The 17,769-nt window shown below is 39.1% G+C and overlaps 2 protein-coding genes and 1 pseudogene across 32 annotated transcripts in view; 2 read left to right on the top strand and 1 right to left on the bottom strand.

The window, feature by feature from the left end:
* The window catches only part of CSPP1 (centrosome and spindle pole associated protein 1), a 132,152-nt gene extending 114,957 nt beyond the window's left edge, over window positions 1-17,195 (top strand). For 30 of the 31 annotated variants that reach the window (XM_055299127.2, XM_063611530.1, XM_063611536.1 and 27 more), the window contains 4 exons: window positions 265-328; window positions 11,632-11,741; window positions 14,459-14,597; window positions 16,342-17,195. In XM_055299127.2, coding sequence (XP_055155102.1) covers window positions 265-328; window positions 11,632-11,741; window positions 14,459-14,597; window positions 16,342-16,553 — 525 coding nt within the window. In that variant the 3' untranslated portion in view covers window positions 16,554-17,195. The remainder of the gene's footprint in view (window positions 1-264; window positions 329-11,631; window positions 11,742-14,458; window positions 14,598-16,341) is intronic. The other variant, XM_063611535.1, reaches the window with a different exon arrangement.
* The window catches only part of ARFGEF1 (ADP ribosylation factor guanine nucleotide exchange factor 1), a 170,630-nt gene that overhangs the window by 5,780 nt on the left and 147,081 nt on the right, over window positions 1-17,769 (bottom strand). The gene's annotated exons all lie outside the window — the stretch shown is intronic.
* LOC129493223 (nucleophosmin-like) lies at window positions 3,939-7,950 on the top strand (annotated as a pseudogene).

The following is a 17,769-nucleotide window of genomic DNA, read 5'->3' as shown; positions in this document are numbered from 1 at the left end:
GTTAGGGAGTAAATGTGTTAGCTTGTATAATCTGTAGCCTGGAGAGAGACTGTCTTCCGTTGCTATCACCATCTTTGCAGGAATTGTGTGTGTTAAGGCTTTCCAGTATTTTCTGAGCATTGGAATGTAGTCAGTCCTATCTCTCTCCATCCTCTTCTGCTTTTAGGGAGAACAATGTGGAAACTTGTGCCTCCTCTTAGTACAAATTTGTTGTTTTTCCACACAAAACTAATAAAAATAGTCATTGAAATATGTTTCTTTTAGCCCAGAGATGACACTAGTGATTTCTTGAAAAACTCATTATTGGAATCTGATAGTGCTTTTATTGGTGAGTATATTTATTTTATTAAGGCTATATTGTTTAAATATTAAACCTTTCTCCACACTTAAAAGCCAGTGCTGTATTCTTTGTTGTACAAGTTAGTAAAAAAAAAGAGGAATATTCTTTTTTCTGTTTTAATCAGATATGCCTTGCAAAGTTTTCAAAATCAGAATTACTGAAATGAACTTTAAAAGTCTTAGGAATAGTTGACAAACCTGTACATGAATGTTCGTAACAGCCTCATTTCTAATGCCAAATGCTGGAATCAGCCCAGATGTCCTTCAGTAGATGAAGGTACATCTGGTTCCATGGCATGGTACATCCATGCCATGGAATACCACTCAGCAATAAAAAGGAACAAAGTTTTGAAACTTGGATGCCGCTTCAGGGAAATAGTCTGAGCAAAAAAGACAATCCCAATAAGTTACATACTACTATATGATTCCATTTACATAATATTTTTAAAATTATAAAATTAAGAAATTGAGAACAGATTAGTGGTTGTCGGGGTTGAGGGATAGGGAGAGGTGTATATAGTTATAAAAGGGCAAGAAGAGGGATCCTTACGGTTTGGGAACTGTTTAACAACTTGTTTGCAGGGGTAGATACATACAGGTAAATGGGAAATAAAATAATAAATAATAATAGATCTTAATACACACAGAAAAACACACAAATGAGTATTGGTAAGATGGTAAATTTGAATAAGATCTGTGGATTGTATCAGTATCGATATCCTGGTTGTGAGATTATACTTGAGTTTTGCAAAATGTTACCATTGGGGGAAACTGGACAAAGTGTATAAGGAATCTCTACTATTTCTTATACCTGTGTGTGTACCTTAATTATTTTAATCTATTTATAGTTCTCTTAATATTTCAGTCAAAAAAGTCGTAAAACTTTTATTTAGTCTTCAGAAGATAAGTAAAGCTACCATGGGATTTTTTTTTTTAAGTAGTATACACTTATGATTATGTACTCTGATCATGAGTGTTTCTGCTATCCTAGGGCCATCAGGGAATGATCTAGTCTACATATTAGTTGTATTTCGGGCCAATTACTTTAGATTTTCTTGTGATAAAATTCCAAATTAACTTATATTTTTCTATTAATGGTTTTTTTTGTTGTTGTTTTTGAGACAGGGTCTTGCTCTGTCGCCCAGGCTGGAGTGCAGCAGCACAGTCATTGCTCACTACAGCCTCAAATTCCTGGGCTCAAGTGCTCCTCCCATCTCAGCCTCCCCAGTAGGCGACAGAGCAAGACTCCATCTCAAAAAAAAAAAACATAGTCCAAGAGCCTGGTGTGATTCCGTTTTGCACGGCTGTTCTCTTGAGAAGTGGTCATTTATCTCCGTCCACCTTCTTTCCCACCTAAGTGCGTGCTACCACCCGATGGAAGATTTGATGAGCCCTGAGGCCCCAGAACTATCTTTGGGGTTGTGAACTAAAGGCCGATAATAAAGATTATCACTTAAAGATGGATAATGATGAAAATGAGCACCAGTTATCTTTAAGAACATTCAGTTTAGGGGCTGGTGCTGGTGCAAAGGATGAATTGCACAGTATTGGGACTACAGCATGCACCACCATACCTGGTTATCTTTTTTATTTTTTGTAGAGATGAGGTCTCCCTATGTTGCCCAGGCTGGTCTCAAACACCTGGACTCAAGGGATTCTCCTGCCTCAGCCTCCCAAAGTGCTAGGATTACAGGCATGAGCCACTGTACGTGGCTGTTTTTGTTTTTGTTTTTTTTTAATGAATTTTTCCTTTCCAAGGAAGATGCACTGCGGAGAGAAGGAAAGATAAAACCAGCAGGAGACAGGGATGGGAAGATTGCTTGTCAGGGAAATGAGACCTTCCTTCCTAACAGTGAAGATGGTCTGGGCCACTCAAGATGGTGTGTTGGAGTATTGCATGACACTAGAGCAAAGATACAGCAGTCTTTACGGTTAACAGTCACTGCAAATGCTGCATAAGTCATGGCTGTGTTAACCACTGCTCTAAGGAATGTAAAGCTGGTGGTTTCCGTGCATTATTTTAAAAAATAGGGTTTTTTTTTTATTGTAAAATACACGTAAACATAACATTTACCATTTTAACCATTTTAAAGTGTACATTGATTGGCATTAAGTATTTCTATTGTGCAACCACCACTATCATCCGTCTCCGGAACTCATCTTGAAAATAGAAACTCTTCATATGAAACAGTAATTCCCCATTGCCCTTTCCCTCCAGCCCCTGGCAGCCAACATTCTACTTTCTATCTCCATAAGTTTGACTACTCTAGGACCTCATGTAAGTGGAATCATACAGTATTTATCCTTTGATGACTGGCTTATTTCACTTCACATAACGTCTTTGAGGTTTATCCATGTTATAGCATGTGTCAGATTTTCTTTTTTTTCTCCTTAGAGACAGGGTCTCCCTTGCCACCCAGGCTGGAGTGCAGTGGTGTGATCATGGCTCACTGCAGCCTTGACCTCCCTGTGCTCAGATGATTCTCCTACCTCAGCCTCCCAAGTAGCTGAGACTACAGGCACACACTACCATGCCCGAATAATTTTTGTATTTTTTGTAGAGACAGGGTTTCACCATGTTGCCCAGGTTGGTCGCGAACTCTTGAGCTTAAGTGATCCTCCTGCGGCCTCCCAAAGTGCTGAGATTACAGGTGTGAGCTACCACACCCAGCCAGATTTCCCCTTTTTTTATGCTGTGAATAATATTCCATCGTATGTGTGTACCACGTTTTGTTCATCCAGTCATCTGTCAGTAGACGCTTGAGTTGCTTCCACCTTTTGGCTGTTGTGAATAATGCTCCTATGAATAGGTGTACCATTATCTGTTGGAGTCACTGCTTTCAGTTCTTTTGGGTAAACACTAAGAGATAGCATTTGCTAGATCTTATAGTAATTCTATTTTTAATTATTCGAAGACTCACCACATTGTTTTCCACAGCAGCTGCACCATTTTACATTCCTACCAGCAGTGCACAAAAGTTCCGATTTCTCTACATCCTTGTCAACACTTATTACTTTGTTTTTTGAATAGTAGCAATCCTTACAGGTGTGAGGTGGCATCTCATTGTGGTTTTGACTTACATTTCTGTAATGATTAGTGATGTTGAACATCTTTACATGTGCTTATTGACTAATTGTACATCATTTTTGAAGAAATACCTATTTAAGACCTTTGCTAATTTTTAAAATCAGAGTTTTTTTGTTATTGAGTTGTGGGAGTTCTTTATTATCTATTCAGGATATTACCCCTTATCAGATACATGATTTGCAAATGTTTTCTACATAGTGGGTTGCCTTTTCACTCTGTTGATTGTGTCCTTTGATACATAGGAGCTTTTAATTTTGATACAGTCCAATTTATCTTTTCTTTTGTTGCCTGTGCTTTTGGTGTCACGTCTAAGACATCATTGCCAAATCCAATACCATGAAGCTTTCCTCATATGCTTTCTTCTAAGAGTTTTATATATAGTTTTAGCTCTTAACGTTTAGATGCCTAACCACAAAGTGTCAAAATACATGTCAGAAAGCGAAAGAATGGCAAGGAGAAATAGATGAATCCACTATTATGGTTGGAGATTTTTAACACCTCTCTATCAGAAATGGACAGAGACAAAATCAGTAAGGACATAGTTGAGTTCAGCAACACTGTCAACCAGCTGGATATAATGGATGTCGAAAGACAACTTCATTAACAACAGCAGAACACATATTCTTCTCAGGGTCACATGAAACATTCACCAGGACAGATTACAATCTGGGCAAGAAAACAAACCTTAACAGATGTAAAAGAAGATAAAGCACACAATATCTGTCCCCAGACCACAATGGAAATAAACTAGAAATCAGTAACAGAAAGATAGCTGCAAAAATCTCCAAATACTTTGAAGATTAAACGCCACATTTCTAAATAACTCATGGGTCAGAGAAAAAAATATGAAAATACATTTTAAAATACTTTGATCTAAATGAAAATGAAAATACAACTTCTCAACTTGTAGGAGGTAGCAGAAATAATGCTTGTCTTTCTACTTTCCTAATGTATGCATTCAGTTAAATGTAAAATGCCAAACTCTAAAACTCACCGAAGGTAACAACAGAAAATCTAGACGACCTTGGATATGGTGATGACTTTTAGATACAAAACCAAAGCCACAATTTATGAAACAAATAATTGATAAGCCAGACCATGTAAAAGTTTAAAAAATTGGGAATTTTTTTTTTTTTTTAGACAAAGTCTTGCTGTTGTCCCCAGGCTGGAGCATGATGGCATGATCTTGGCTCACTGCAACCTCCACCTCCCGGGTTCAAGCGATTCTCCTGACTCAGCCTCCCAAGTAGCTGGGATTATAGGTGCCTGCCACCACGCCTGGCTAATTTTTGTATTTTTAGTAGAGATGGGGGTTCACCGTGTTGGCCAGGCTGGTCTCGAACTCCTGACCTCAGGTGATCCACCCGCCTTGGCCTCCCAAAGTGCTGGGATTATAGGCGTGAGCCACCGTGCCTGGCCAAAAATTGGTAAATTTTTAAGATGCTTAAATTTATAGCATTGACTGTGCATACATGAAGGAAGTAGAAAGATCTAAAATCAGTATTCTAAGCTTCCACATAAGAAAATTAGAAAATAATTAAATCCAAAGTAAGCAGAAGAGGAGAAATAAAAATTGGAGCAGAAATCAATGAAATTGAAAACAGGAAATCAATAGAGAAAATCAATGAAACCAAGAGTTATTTCTGAGAAGATCAGTAAGCCTCTAGCCAAGCTAATAAAAGAGAAGACAAATTACTAATATCAGAAACAGAGCATATCTAGCTGGGCATGGTGGCTCACACCTGTAATCCCAGCACTTCGAGAGGCTGAGGTGGGTGGATCACCTGAAGTCAGGAGTTCGAGACCAGCCTGGTCAACATGGCAAAACCCCGTCTCTACTAAAAATACAAAGATTAGCCAGGCATGGTGGCACGTGCCTATAGTCCCAGCAATCTGGGAGGCTGTGGCAGGAGAATCGCTTGAACCAGGAGGTGGAGGTTACAGTGAGCTGAAATCGTGCCACTGCACTCCAGCCTGGGCGACAGAGTGAGATTCTGCATAATAATAATAATAATAATAATAATAATAATAATAATAGTAATAATAAAGGTTGGGGGGCATATCACTACAGGTCCCACGAACATTAAAAACATAGTCGGCCGGGCGCGGTGGCTCAAGGCTGTAATCCCAGCACTTTGGGAGGCCGAGGAGGGCGGATCACAAGGTCAGGAGATTGAGACCATCCTGGCTAGCACGGTGAAACCCTGTCTCTACTAAAAATGCAAAAAAAAAAAAAAAAAAAAAAAAAAAAAAAAAAAAAAAAAAAAAATAGGTGGTGGGCACCTGTAAGTCCCAGCTATTCAGGAGGCTGAGGCAGGAGAATGGCATGAACCCAGGAGGCGGGGCTTGCAGTGAGCCGAGATCGTGCCACTGCACTCCAGCCTGGGCGACAGAGCAAGACTGCGTCTCAAAAAAAAAAAAAAAAAAAAAAAAAAAAAAAAAAAAAAAAAAAAAAAAAAAACATAGTCCAAGAGGAGCCTGGTGTGATTCCGTTTTGCACGGCTGTTCTCTTGAGAAATGGTCGTTTATCTCCGTCCACCTTCTTTCCCACCTAAGTGCATGCCACCACCCGCTGGAAGATTTGATGAGCCCTGAGGCCCCAGAACTATCTTTTCAGTTGTGAACTATAGGCCAACAAAGATTATCACTTCAAGATGGATAATGATGAAAATGAGCACCAGTTATCTTTAAGAATGTTCAGTTTAGGTGCTGGTGCAAAGGATGAATTGCACATTGTTGAAGCAGAGGCAATGAATTACGAAGGCAGTCCAATTAAAGTAACACTGTCAACTTTGAAAATGTCTGTACAGCCAATGGTTTCCCTTGGGGGCTTTGAAATAACATCACCAGTGGTCTTTCGGTTGATGTGTGCTTCAGGGCCAGTGCATATTAGTGGGCAGCACTTAGTAGCTGTGGAGGAAGATGCAGAATCAGAAGATGAAGAGGAGGAGGATGTGAAACTCTTAAGTATATCTGGAAAGCAGTCTACCCCTGGAGGTGGCAGCAAGGTTCCAAAGAAAGAAGCAAAACTTGCTGCTGCTGAAGATGATGATGATTTTGATGATGAGGAAGCTGAAGAAAAAGCACCAGTGGGCTGGGCGCGGTGGCTCACGCCTGTCATCCCAGCACTTTGGGAGGCCGAGGTGGGCGGATCACGGGGTCAGGAGATCGAGACCATCCTGGCTAACGCAGTGAAGCCCCGTCTCTACTAAAAATATAAAAAAAACTAGCCGGGCGAGGTGGCGGGCGCCTGTAGTCCCAGCTACTCTGGAGGCTGAGGCAGGAGAATGGCGTGAACCCCGGGGGGCAGAGCCTGCAGTGAGCCGAGATTGTGCCACTGCACTCCAGCCTGGGTGACAGCGAGACTCTGTCTCAAAAAAAAAAGCACCAGTGAAGAAATCTATACAAGATACTCCAGCCAGAAATGCACAAAAGTCAAATCAGAATGGAAAAGACTCAAAAGCATCATCAACACCAAGATCAAAAGGACAAGAATCCTTCAAAAAAAACAGGAAAAAACTCCTAAAACACCAAAAGGACTTAGTTCTGTAGAAGACATTAAAGCAAAAATGCAAGCAAGTATAGGAAAAGGTAGTTCTTTTCCCAAAGTGGAAGCCAAGCTCATTAATTATGTGAAGAATTGCTTCTGGATGATTGTCAGGAGGCTATTCAAGATCTCTGGCAGCGGAGGAAGTCACTTTAAGAAAATAGTTTAAACAATTTGTTAAAAATTTTCCGTCTTATTTAATTTCTGTCTAACAGTTGATATCTGGCTGTCCTTTTTATAATGCAGAGTGAGAACTTTCCCTACCGTGTTTGATAAATGTTGTCCAGGTTCCATTGCCAAGAATGTGTTGTCCAAAATACCTGTTTAGTTTTTAAGGATGCAACTCCACCCTTTGCTTGGTTTTAAGTATGTGTGGAATGTTATGATAGGCCATAGTAGTAGTGGTGGTCAGACATGGAAATGGTGGGGAGACAAAAATATACATGTGAAATAAACCTCAGTGTTTTAATTAAAACAACAACAACAACAAAAAACATAGTCCAAGAATACCATACAACTCTATGCCCACAAATCTGATAACCTGAAGTCTACCACCCATTTATGGTAACTCAGCAAACTCAGAATAGAGGGGAAACTTCTGCAACTTGTTAAAAAACATCTACAAAAGTCCTACAGCTAACATCATAATGATGAGAAACTAGAAGCTTTCCTGCTAAGATCAGGATGTCCTTTCTCTCCACTGATTAACATCATACTGGAAGTCTTAGCTAATATTAGCAGTAAGGCAGAAAAGGAAATAAAAGGTGTGATTGGAAAGGGAGAAATAGAATTGTTTTTCTTCACAGATGACATGATTGTCTATAGAAAATCTGAAGGAATCAACTAAAAAATGCCTGGAACTAGTAAGCAGTTATAATAAAGTTGCGGGATACAAGATTAATATATAAAAGTCAGTCACTTTACAATATGCCAGCAGTGGACAAATGAAATTTGAAATTAAAAATTAAAAACACAATACCACTTACATTAGCATTCCCCCAAGAAATACTGAGGTATAAATCAATCAATCTATCTATCTATCTATCTATCCATCCATCCGTCTAGAACTGCCTGAGGAAAACTACAAAACTGATGAAATTGAAGGACTAGTAAATAAATGGAGATATATTCCGTGACCATGCACAGGATGACTCAGTATCATCAAGATGTCAGGTCTTCTCAACTTGATCTATAGATTCAGTACAATCCCAATAAAAATCCCAGCAAGTTATGTGGATAACAACAAACTGATTCTAAAGTTCATTTGGAAAGGCAAAAGATCCAGAATAGCCAGCACAATGTTTAAAGAGAACAGAGTTGGAGGACTCTCACAGCTGACTTCAAGAGTTATGATAAAGTTATAATAAACAAGATAGTGTGGCATTGGTGAAAGAATAGACAAATAGACCAGTTGAATGGAATATGGAGCCCAGAAATAGACTCAAGCAGGCTGGGCACAGTGGCTCACACCTGTAGTTCTGGAACTTTGGAAGGCTACTTGAGGCCAGGAGTTTGAGACCAGCCTGGGCAACAAAGCAAGACCTTGTCCCTACAAAAAAAATATTTTAGCTGATGTGGTGGCACACACCTGAAGTCCTAGCTATTTGGGAGGCTGAGTTGGGAGGTTACTTGAGCCTGGAAGTTCAAGGCTGCTGTGAGCTATGATCACGCCACTAAACTCCAGCCTGGGCAACAGAGAAAGACCTTGTCTCAAAAAAAGAAAGAAATAGACTCATGCAAATACTGTCAGCTGATCTCTGACAAAGGACTAAAGGCAGTATTATGATGGAGAAAAGATAGTCTTTTCTACAAATAATGCTGGGACAACAGGACATCTGCATGTGAACAAATAAACATAGATCTTACACCCCTCACAAAAATTAACTCAAAGTCGATCTTACACCTAAATGTAAAATGCTAAATTGTAAAACTCATAGATGATAACAACAGAAAATCTAGATGACCTTGGGTATGGTGATGACTTTTAGATACAAAAGCAAAGGCACAATTCATAAAAGAAATAATTGATAAGCCGGACTTTGTAAAAATTTAAAACCTGCTCTGCTCTATAAAAGACACTTTAATTAAGAGAATGAGAACACAGGACAGAGACTGTAAGAAAATATTTGCAAAAGACACATCAGATAAAGGACTGTTATCCAAAATATACAAATAAATCTTAAAACTCAACAATAAGAAAACAAAAAAACCTGATTAAAAGATTGAGCAAGACTTGCACCACACATCACCATACAGATAACAAGACTATGAAAGGATGCTATTGAGAGACAGGACTAGCTGGATTTCAAATCTAGGCCGATTAAGAATTCCTAAGCCTAGCTGGGAAGGTGACTGCCCCCACCTTTAAACACAGGGCTTGTAACTCAGCTCACACCCAACCAATCAGGTAGTAAAGAGGGCTCACTAAAATACAAATTAGGCTAAAGCAGGAGGTAAAAAAATAGTCAAATCATATATCGCCTGAGAGCACAGGGAGAGGGACAGTGATTGGGATATAGACCCCAGGCATTCCAGCTGGGAGTGGTAACCCACTTTGGGTCCCCTCCCATTGTATGGGAACTCTATTTTCACTCTATTAAATCTTGGAACTGCATGCTCTTCTGGTCCATGTTATGGCTCGAGCTGAGCTTTCGCTTGCCGTCCGCCAGTGCTATTTGCCGCCGTCGCAGACCTGCCACTGACTTCCACCCCTCCAGATCTGGTAGGGTGTCCGCTGCACTTCTGATCCAGCCAGGTGGCGCCCATTGCTGCTCCCAATCAGGCTAAAGGCTTGCCATTGTTCCTGCACAGCTAAGTGCCCGGGTTTGTCCTAATAGAGCTGAACACTAGTCACTGGGTTCCACGGTTCTCTTCTGTGACCCACGCCTTCTCATAGAGCTATAACATTCACCGCATGGCCCAAGATTCCATTCCTTGGAATCTGTGAGGCCAAGAACCCCAGGTCAGAGAACAAGAGGCTTGCTGCCATCTTGGAAGCGGCCCTCCACCATCTTGGGAGCTCGGAGCTCTAAGAACAAGGACCTGCCTGGTAACACATTAGAGAATTGTAAATTAAAATGAGATACCACCACATGCTAGAATGGCCAGCATTCAAAACACTGACACCAAATGCTGGCAAGGTTATGGAGCAATAGGAACTCTCATTCATTGCTGGTGGGCATGCAAAATTGTAGTCAATTTTGGAATACAGTGTGGCAGTTTCTTACAAAAATAAGCATATTCTTACCATACAGTTCAGCATATACACTCCTTGGTATTTGCCTAAGGGAGTTGAAAACTTGTCCATAAAGAAACTGGCACACAGATATTTATAGCACCTTTATTCATAATTGCTAAAACTTGGAAGCAGCCAAGATGTCTTTCAGTAGGTGAATGGATAAAGTGTGGTACATCCAGACAATGCAATATTTTTCAGAGCTAAAAGAAAATGAGCTACTAAATGGCATGGAAGGGCCCAAAACTTATCTTAGAGTTATAGAAAGCCCCACATCTTATTCAATAAAAGTTATTCCTATTTTTAAAAACCCATACAGTATACATTTGGAAAATCTGAATATCAATTATATGTTAAACAATGATAGTGTTGTATAAATGTTAAATTTTCTGAATGTTATAATTAGATTTTTGCAGTGTAGGAGCCAGTCCTTGTTCTTAAGAGAATACACACTGAAATATTTAGAGACAAAATGCCATGATGTCTCCAACTTACTGGTGTAGCAAAGAGGCTTGGCAAAAACAACATCCCCCCAAATATATATAGAAATTGACAAAGTAACTAATGGTGATTCTAAGTATTTGTATTATTCTAACTTTAGGTATAATTTTTTTCAAAGGAGTTATGGAGGTTACTGTAGATGTTGTAGGCTATTTGTCCATGTCAAATTAGCTACTGGTCCACTAGAATGATTATAAGCAAAAAGACCGACAACACCAAGTGTTGGTGAGGATGTGGGGAAATTGGAACCCTCTTACAATGTAAAATGTAAACAGGTTGGTAGTTCCTCAAAATGCAGAACAGAGTTAACCATAATACCCAGCAATTTCATTTCTGTTCTATAACCCAAAGAAATGAGAAGATACGTCCACACAAAAACTTGAATGTGAATGTTCATAGAAGTGTTATTCATAATTGCTAGCAACTAGCAAATGTCCATCTACTGGTAAATGCATAGACAAAATATGATGTATCCATATGATGGAGTATTATTCAGCAGTAAAATGTAATAAACAACTTAAACATGGCACAGCATAGATGAATCTCAGACACCTTATTGCTAAGTAAAAAGACACAAAAGATTAAGTTGTAGAATTCCATTTATGTTTGGTGTTAGGTAAGGTAAATCTATTGAAACAGAGCAGTGTTTGCCCGGCGCCAGCAGGTAGGAGTGGGGAGTGATTGCCAATGGGCACAAAGGAGCTGTTTAAGGTGATGGAAATGTTCTACTTTAAAGTGATGATTGCACAACTCTGTAAATTTACTAAAAAAATCACCGAACTGTGTATGTACACTTATATTGAGTGTATTTCATGGTATTGTAAGCAAAATCTTAGTAATTAAAAGACAGGCTCTTGGTTTAGCTCTGGGTAAGATTTGAAGCGGTATTAAGACTCCTTCTGCTTTTCGGGGTCCTCTTAGGGGCTTACGGTGAGACATATCCTGCCATTGAAGATGACGTCCTCCCTCCACCATCACAGTTGTCCTCTGCGCGGGAGCGCAGGAGGAACAAATGGAAAGGACTAGACATTGTATGTATGAAACTTTTCTCCCCCTTTTCAACTTAGAAGAATGAGAGGTCTGGGTTCTGACCCGTGCTAAATCTGTGTGGCCCAATAAAGAAAGAGCACTTGCTTGAAATTCAGACATGGGTGTGAACCTAGGCTCTGCCTTGACTGGATGACCTTGGGTAGCTATTGAATTCTGCTGCTTTGGCTTCTTCCAGATAATAATAGTATTTTCTTGTCTCCTGGGGTGGCTGTAAGTAGCTCTGCATCCCAACCTTCCTTCTTCTCCTGCAGAATAAATGGATTTCAGAGAGGCACAAGGAGGAACTGATGTCATTTATTGAAAAGCTTCATAATAACCTAATTCTGTGATATAGGCATCATCTTCATTTCGCTCAAATGACTTGCCAAGGTCACATGGGCAAGAAGGCTGAGATTCAAACTCATGTTCTCCTCACTCTGCTCCCCAGCTTTATAGTATAGCCAGTAAAAAGTAGAGGCTTTGGAGTTTATGTCCCAACAATGTCACCTCCTTGTTGGGTAGGCAGCTTGGGCAATTTCTTAAATTCTGTGTGTGTTTCCTTATATATGACGTGAAGATACAGTTATATGTGAAGTATTTAGCACTGAGCCAAGTATGCAGAGACCTCACCAAGTTAGCAGATGTTGCTATTAGCGTTATTACATATACAACATTACCAGGTGAAAATAGCTTTGCTTTTTGCCTTAGGCAACCACCAATCTACTTTGGTTTCTATAGATGTGCCTTTTCTGGACATTTCATATAAATGAGATAATACACTCTATGATTATTTGTGACTGGATTTGTCTTTCTTCTTTTGAAGGTCATTCATATTGTAGCATGTGCCAGTACTGAAGCCTCTTTAGTGTTGAATAATTTTCCACTGTATTAGTATCCCATATTTTGTTTATCCATTTAACAATTAATAGATATTTGGGTTGTTTTCACTTTTTAGCTATTATGGATACTATTAATGTTCATGTACAAGTTTTTGATGTTTTTATTACTCTTGAATATATATATATATACCTAGGAGGAAACTGTTGGGTTATATGGACACTTTGTATTTAGCATTTTGAGGAAGTACCAGACTGTTTTCCAAAGTGGCTGTACCATTTTACCTTCCCATCATCAGTGTATGAAGGTTGTAATTTCTCTATATCCTGGCCATCACTTAGTGTCTTTTGATTTTAGCCATCTATTGAGTGTAAAGTGGTGTCATGGTGGTTTTGAGTTGCATTTCTGTAATGATATTGAACATCTTTTCATGTGCTTATTAGCCAGTTGTATATTTTCTTAGGAGATATGTCTATTCAAATCCTGTGCTGATTTTATTTTATTTTTTTTTGATACAGAGTCTTGCTCTGTCACCTAGGCTGGAGTGCGGTGGCATGATCTCAGCATACTGCACCCTCTGCCCCAATGGGGTTCAAGGGATTCTCCTGCCTCAGCCTCCCGAGTAGCTGGGATTACAGGTGCATGGCAGCACGCCTGGCTAAGTTTTGTATTTTTAGTAGAGACGGGGTTTCGCCATGTTGGCCAGGCTGGTCTTGAACTCCTAACCTCGTGTGATCCGCCTGCCTCGGCCTCCCAGAGTGCTGGGATTACAGGCATGAGCCACCGAGCCCAGCCCTTTGCCCATTTTCAAATTAAATTGTCTTTTTATTGAGTTGTAAGAGTTCTTTTACATCTGGCTACAAATCTAGTTATCAATGTGTGATTTTCAGATCTTTTTTCCCATTCTGTATCTTTTTAACTTTCTTGATGGTGTTCTTTGAAGCATAGAAGTTTTTAATTTTGGTGAGGTCCAACTCATCTTTCTTGGGCTTTCGGTGTCTTACTTAAGAAACCATTGCCTAGCACAAGATCATGAAGATGTACTTGTTTTCTTTCAGTTTGTTCTTAAATACACTTTAATTTTTGCATAGGCTGTGAGGTGCAGGGGTCCAAGTCCATTCTTTTGCATGTGGCCATCCAGTGGTTCTAGCAGCATTTGTTGAAAGACTATTCTCCCATTGCATTTTGTTAACTCTGTCCATAAACATAAGGATTTATTTCTGTATTCTTCTTAATCTTCCATTGATCTACATGTCTTTTCTTATGTCAGTACCACACTGTCTTGATTACAGGTGGACTGAGTCTCAGCCCCCACCACTTCAGTTTTTTCCTTTTGTGTCCTATAATTCTCAAGCTTTATCCAGACTGGCAGCATTTCTGTCATCACAAATGTTACTCCTTATCCTTGACTGAGTCATCTGAGCTTGCATGGATAAGCATAGGAGCCATAATATATGTGCTCCATATTTTCATTTGTTTTATTTTGTTCATCACAATGTACATTTGAGGGCAAGAGGATGTTTTGATTTGCTGGTTTTTCTTTTTTTTTTTTTTTCTGAGATGGAGTCTCTGTCTCCCAGGCTGGAGTCCAGTGGCACAATCTCAGCTCACTGCAACCTCCGCCTTCTACCTCAGCCTCCCAAGTAGCTGGGGACTACAGGCGCCTGCCACCATGCCCAGCTAATTTGTATTTTTAGTAGAGATGGGGTTCCACCATGTTGGCTAGGCTAGTCTTTAACTCCTGACTTCAGGTGATCTGCCCAGCTTGGCTTCCCAAAGTGCTGGGATTACAGGCGAGAGTCACCATGCCTGGCCCTGATTCACTGATTTGTGAACATATTTTGTGTTAATGACTTTCTGAAGTTCTGTTTTCTAACTACAGGATAGCAGTCATCCTAATGTAGCACCAGATGGTCTCTCCCTAAAATCTATATCCAGTGTAAATGTTGATCAGCTTAGAATGAGAAACGAAGAACGAATGCGAAGACTGAATGAATTTCACAATAAACCTATTAATACAGGTAAATGACCAAGTGTAATGGCCTATAGCAGAATCCTGTATGAACTTTAAACTTTCTCACTCAAGACTTTCACTAACGTCTGAGGGATAGATGGAATGAGTTTGAAGTCCTTTGAGTTGTATGGCCCAAGACATAGTAACTATTGAGCAAAACCAGACCTCAGGATTAAGTTTGCATCAGATTTTCTCTATCAGAGAGAGTGCCCATTTTAGAGTGGAGTCTAAACAGATAAAATAGTTTTTGCTTATTAAACATATCCAGGCTTTGCTTTCAGCAGAGAAAATGCTATATGATATAGTAATCACTTCACTAAAGTAAAACATTACTAGAAATTAGCCTAAAGACTTTGAGTTCTTTAACACTTATGCTGTAAATTTGTAGTACTACAAAGAAAAGTTTTACCTTCTTATTTGGCTTTCCACACCATGGACAAACAAAGCCTCAGAAGTCAAATAAAGCTAGTCTCCTCATTATGAGTGTATTTTCATGACTTGCAGGTTAAAGCTAGTCATAGAGCACAAGGCAGGATGGTTCCTTAGACACCTAACGAGCTACCCTGCCAGCCCTATACCACCTTTTTTATACCAATGCTATTAGTCACTGGGATAATGGGACAATTTCATATTGGTAATAATAATAGTTTTAGCAAATACTGGAGTGGTCTATTTGGGAAATACTCTTTAGTCTGTTAATCCACATTATAATAATCTCTCAAGATTTTTTTAGATCCTACCTTTAATACTGTATTTATTTAAAACTGTACTCATACACTATCTATCTAGCAGTCAAGGTGTGGTGTGTTCTAATGGTGGTAATTCCATACCAAACACAAGCAGACATGGTTAATTGATGGGACAGTGGGAAAGGATGTCTTCTTTCCAGCTATAAGGCATTTTCTTTTAGACCCAACAAACTGAATTAATATTTAACAGGAATATATTTGAGAGAAGATAGCATTTTAAGAATCTTTTTCAGAAGGTTTTTAATGTCTACAGTTTTTTAACATTGTCCTTTCAAACAGGAGCTTTTTGTTATGATGTGGATTGATTGCACATACCAATCCTTCACAGACCAGGAGATGTAATAAAAAAAAAAAAAAAGAATATGACATCACAGGGTAGGAAGACAGATTTTCCTATTATTATACCTAATAATAAGTAAAATACAGATAGAAGTTGAGTACAATCAAATTCAGTTAAAGAATGAAGCAAGAGCTACCTCTTCATTGACTGGACATGGCCTTCTTAGATTAGGTGTTTTAAGAATGGAAGTAATCTTATGCCAATTAGTGTTTTCCCAAAATAACTTAATTTCCTTATAGCAGTGTTGTAGGTTGAAGAGTATTCCCCAAACCTTGCTTTAAAAAAAAAGAAATTTTATGTGTAGCCATTAGGCTTCTCCTGAGGTAACAGTTACAAAATAAGACTATCTACATTCCTGCTGTTGACTTTGTTTTGTGGAGAGGTGCCTTTGATATACTTAGAATCCCTCTGGTTGCTAGTGGCATGGAGTCAGCTTACTCAGTTGATCATTTTTTGTTTTACAAAATTGGTACCTTTGTGGGCCGACTCTCCTCCCTCTAAAATAGGGTGGGGTGAGTCTAACCAAAACAAACAGTAGAGTTCAGGATATGACATTGTGGGGAAATGCTGAGTTGTAATGAGTTGGACTACAAGAGACCTGCGCTTATGTCTCCTGCCTGCCACCTGTGTTACCTGAACCACGTGTCCCTTGCCTCCTGTAGATGATGAGAGTTCACTGGTTGACCCTGATGACATCATGAAACACATAGGGGATGACGGCTCAAACTCTGTAGCAACTGAGCTCTGGCTCCGCCCTGGCACTTCAGAAACGCTGAAATGCTTCATGGCAGAGCAGCTGAACCAGGAGCAGCAGCAGATTCCTGGAAAACCAGGCACTTTCACTTGGCAGAGCCTGTCGACTGCACACGGTTAAAATAAACCTGTATTGGACCCAGAAGTGCCTTGAAAGGAATGGTAAATCTGTACCTTTAATAATATGTGCTACTTTTGGCCCCTACCTGAAAGTTACTTTTTTTCCATCATATCTGTATATAAAATTATTTTTATCACGATGTATATTGTGTACATAAATAAAAGGCCATGATTATTGATTTATATAATAGAATTGTATAGATTATTTTTGCACAATTTTGTCATCAATTAGGGTGGTAATGAACTGGATTGAACTACCATATGTGCATTATATTGAATTCTGCTTGTCATTAAGATGTCTTAACCATCCTGTAAAACCAGACGACTCCCCTTTGTTACATGCACATTTTTTCCAGTTACCTCGATGCAAAAGAATTCATTTAGTAGGTACATCTATTGTAGCTGTGATTATTCCAGTTTCTGTGTGATGCAATCAAGTGTCCTATTATTTCATGTCATTTGTAGCTACTGATACAGTAGAAATGAAGGGAACTGTAATTGCTTGTATTTTTGTAAGCCATACGTTAAATGTTACATCTTTCTGCTTCTATTTTTATGCCAATGAAGGCATTTGTCTTGTTAACTAATTTATATGATGTAACTACTTCTTGATATAAATAAATTTTTATTTTAATTACTAAAATCTTTCTTTTTAACTACTATGGAGCTTTCTAGACTAGTTTTCTAGAGGTTGAATAGAGGTGGAGACACCCAGGAGTCAAGGACAGAGAGACAGACTAGAGTCTTCTTGTTCCACCATGGAACCTTGGATAAGTGAGTGAGTCCATGTGAGTTTTCTAATCACTCAGTCAGTGATACTTCTAAAAAAGGAAAGAATCATTCAAATTATGAAATTCTGACTCAGATTAGAATCTTCAGAACCATGACAGCTGAGAACATCCCCACCCCAGGCACTGCTTCTCTAATACTTCCTCTGATGATGTAATTAATTAATGGTAGACAATATCAGCTAAATTTGCCACAATTAAATTACTGATATTTTGAGTTTTGGCTACTTGTAAATTTTTGATTTTCTAATCGGACCATTGTTTGTTTGCTTTACTCGTAAAAATTTGTTCTGTTGTTATCTGAAAGTAAGAAGAAAGCCTCTGACTCTTCTAGGGGAAGAGTCCTGATACTACAACATTAAATAGTCAACTGCCAGGTTGTGTGGAGCACTTACCCTCACACATGGCAAGGTCACAGTGGCTCCCAGC

The sequence above is a fragment of the Symphalangus syndactylus genome, chromosome 11 (genome assembly GCF_028878055.3).
Source record: "Symphalangus syndactylus isolate Jambi chromosome 11, NHGRI_mSymSyn1-v2.1_pri, whole genome shotgun sequence".
Classification (NCBI taxonomy): Eukaryota; Metazoa; Chordata; class Mammalia; order Primates; family Hylobatidae; genus Symphalangus; species Symphalangus syndactylus.
This window is presented reverse-complemented; position numbering and strand designations above follow the sequence as displayed.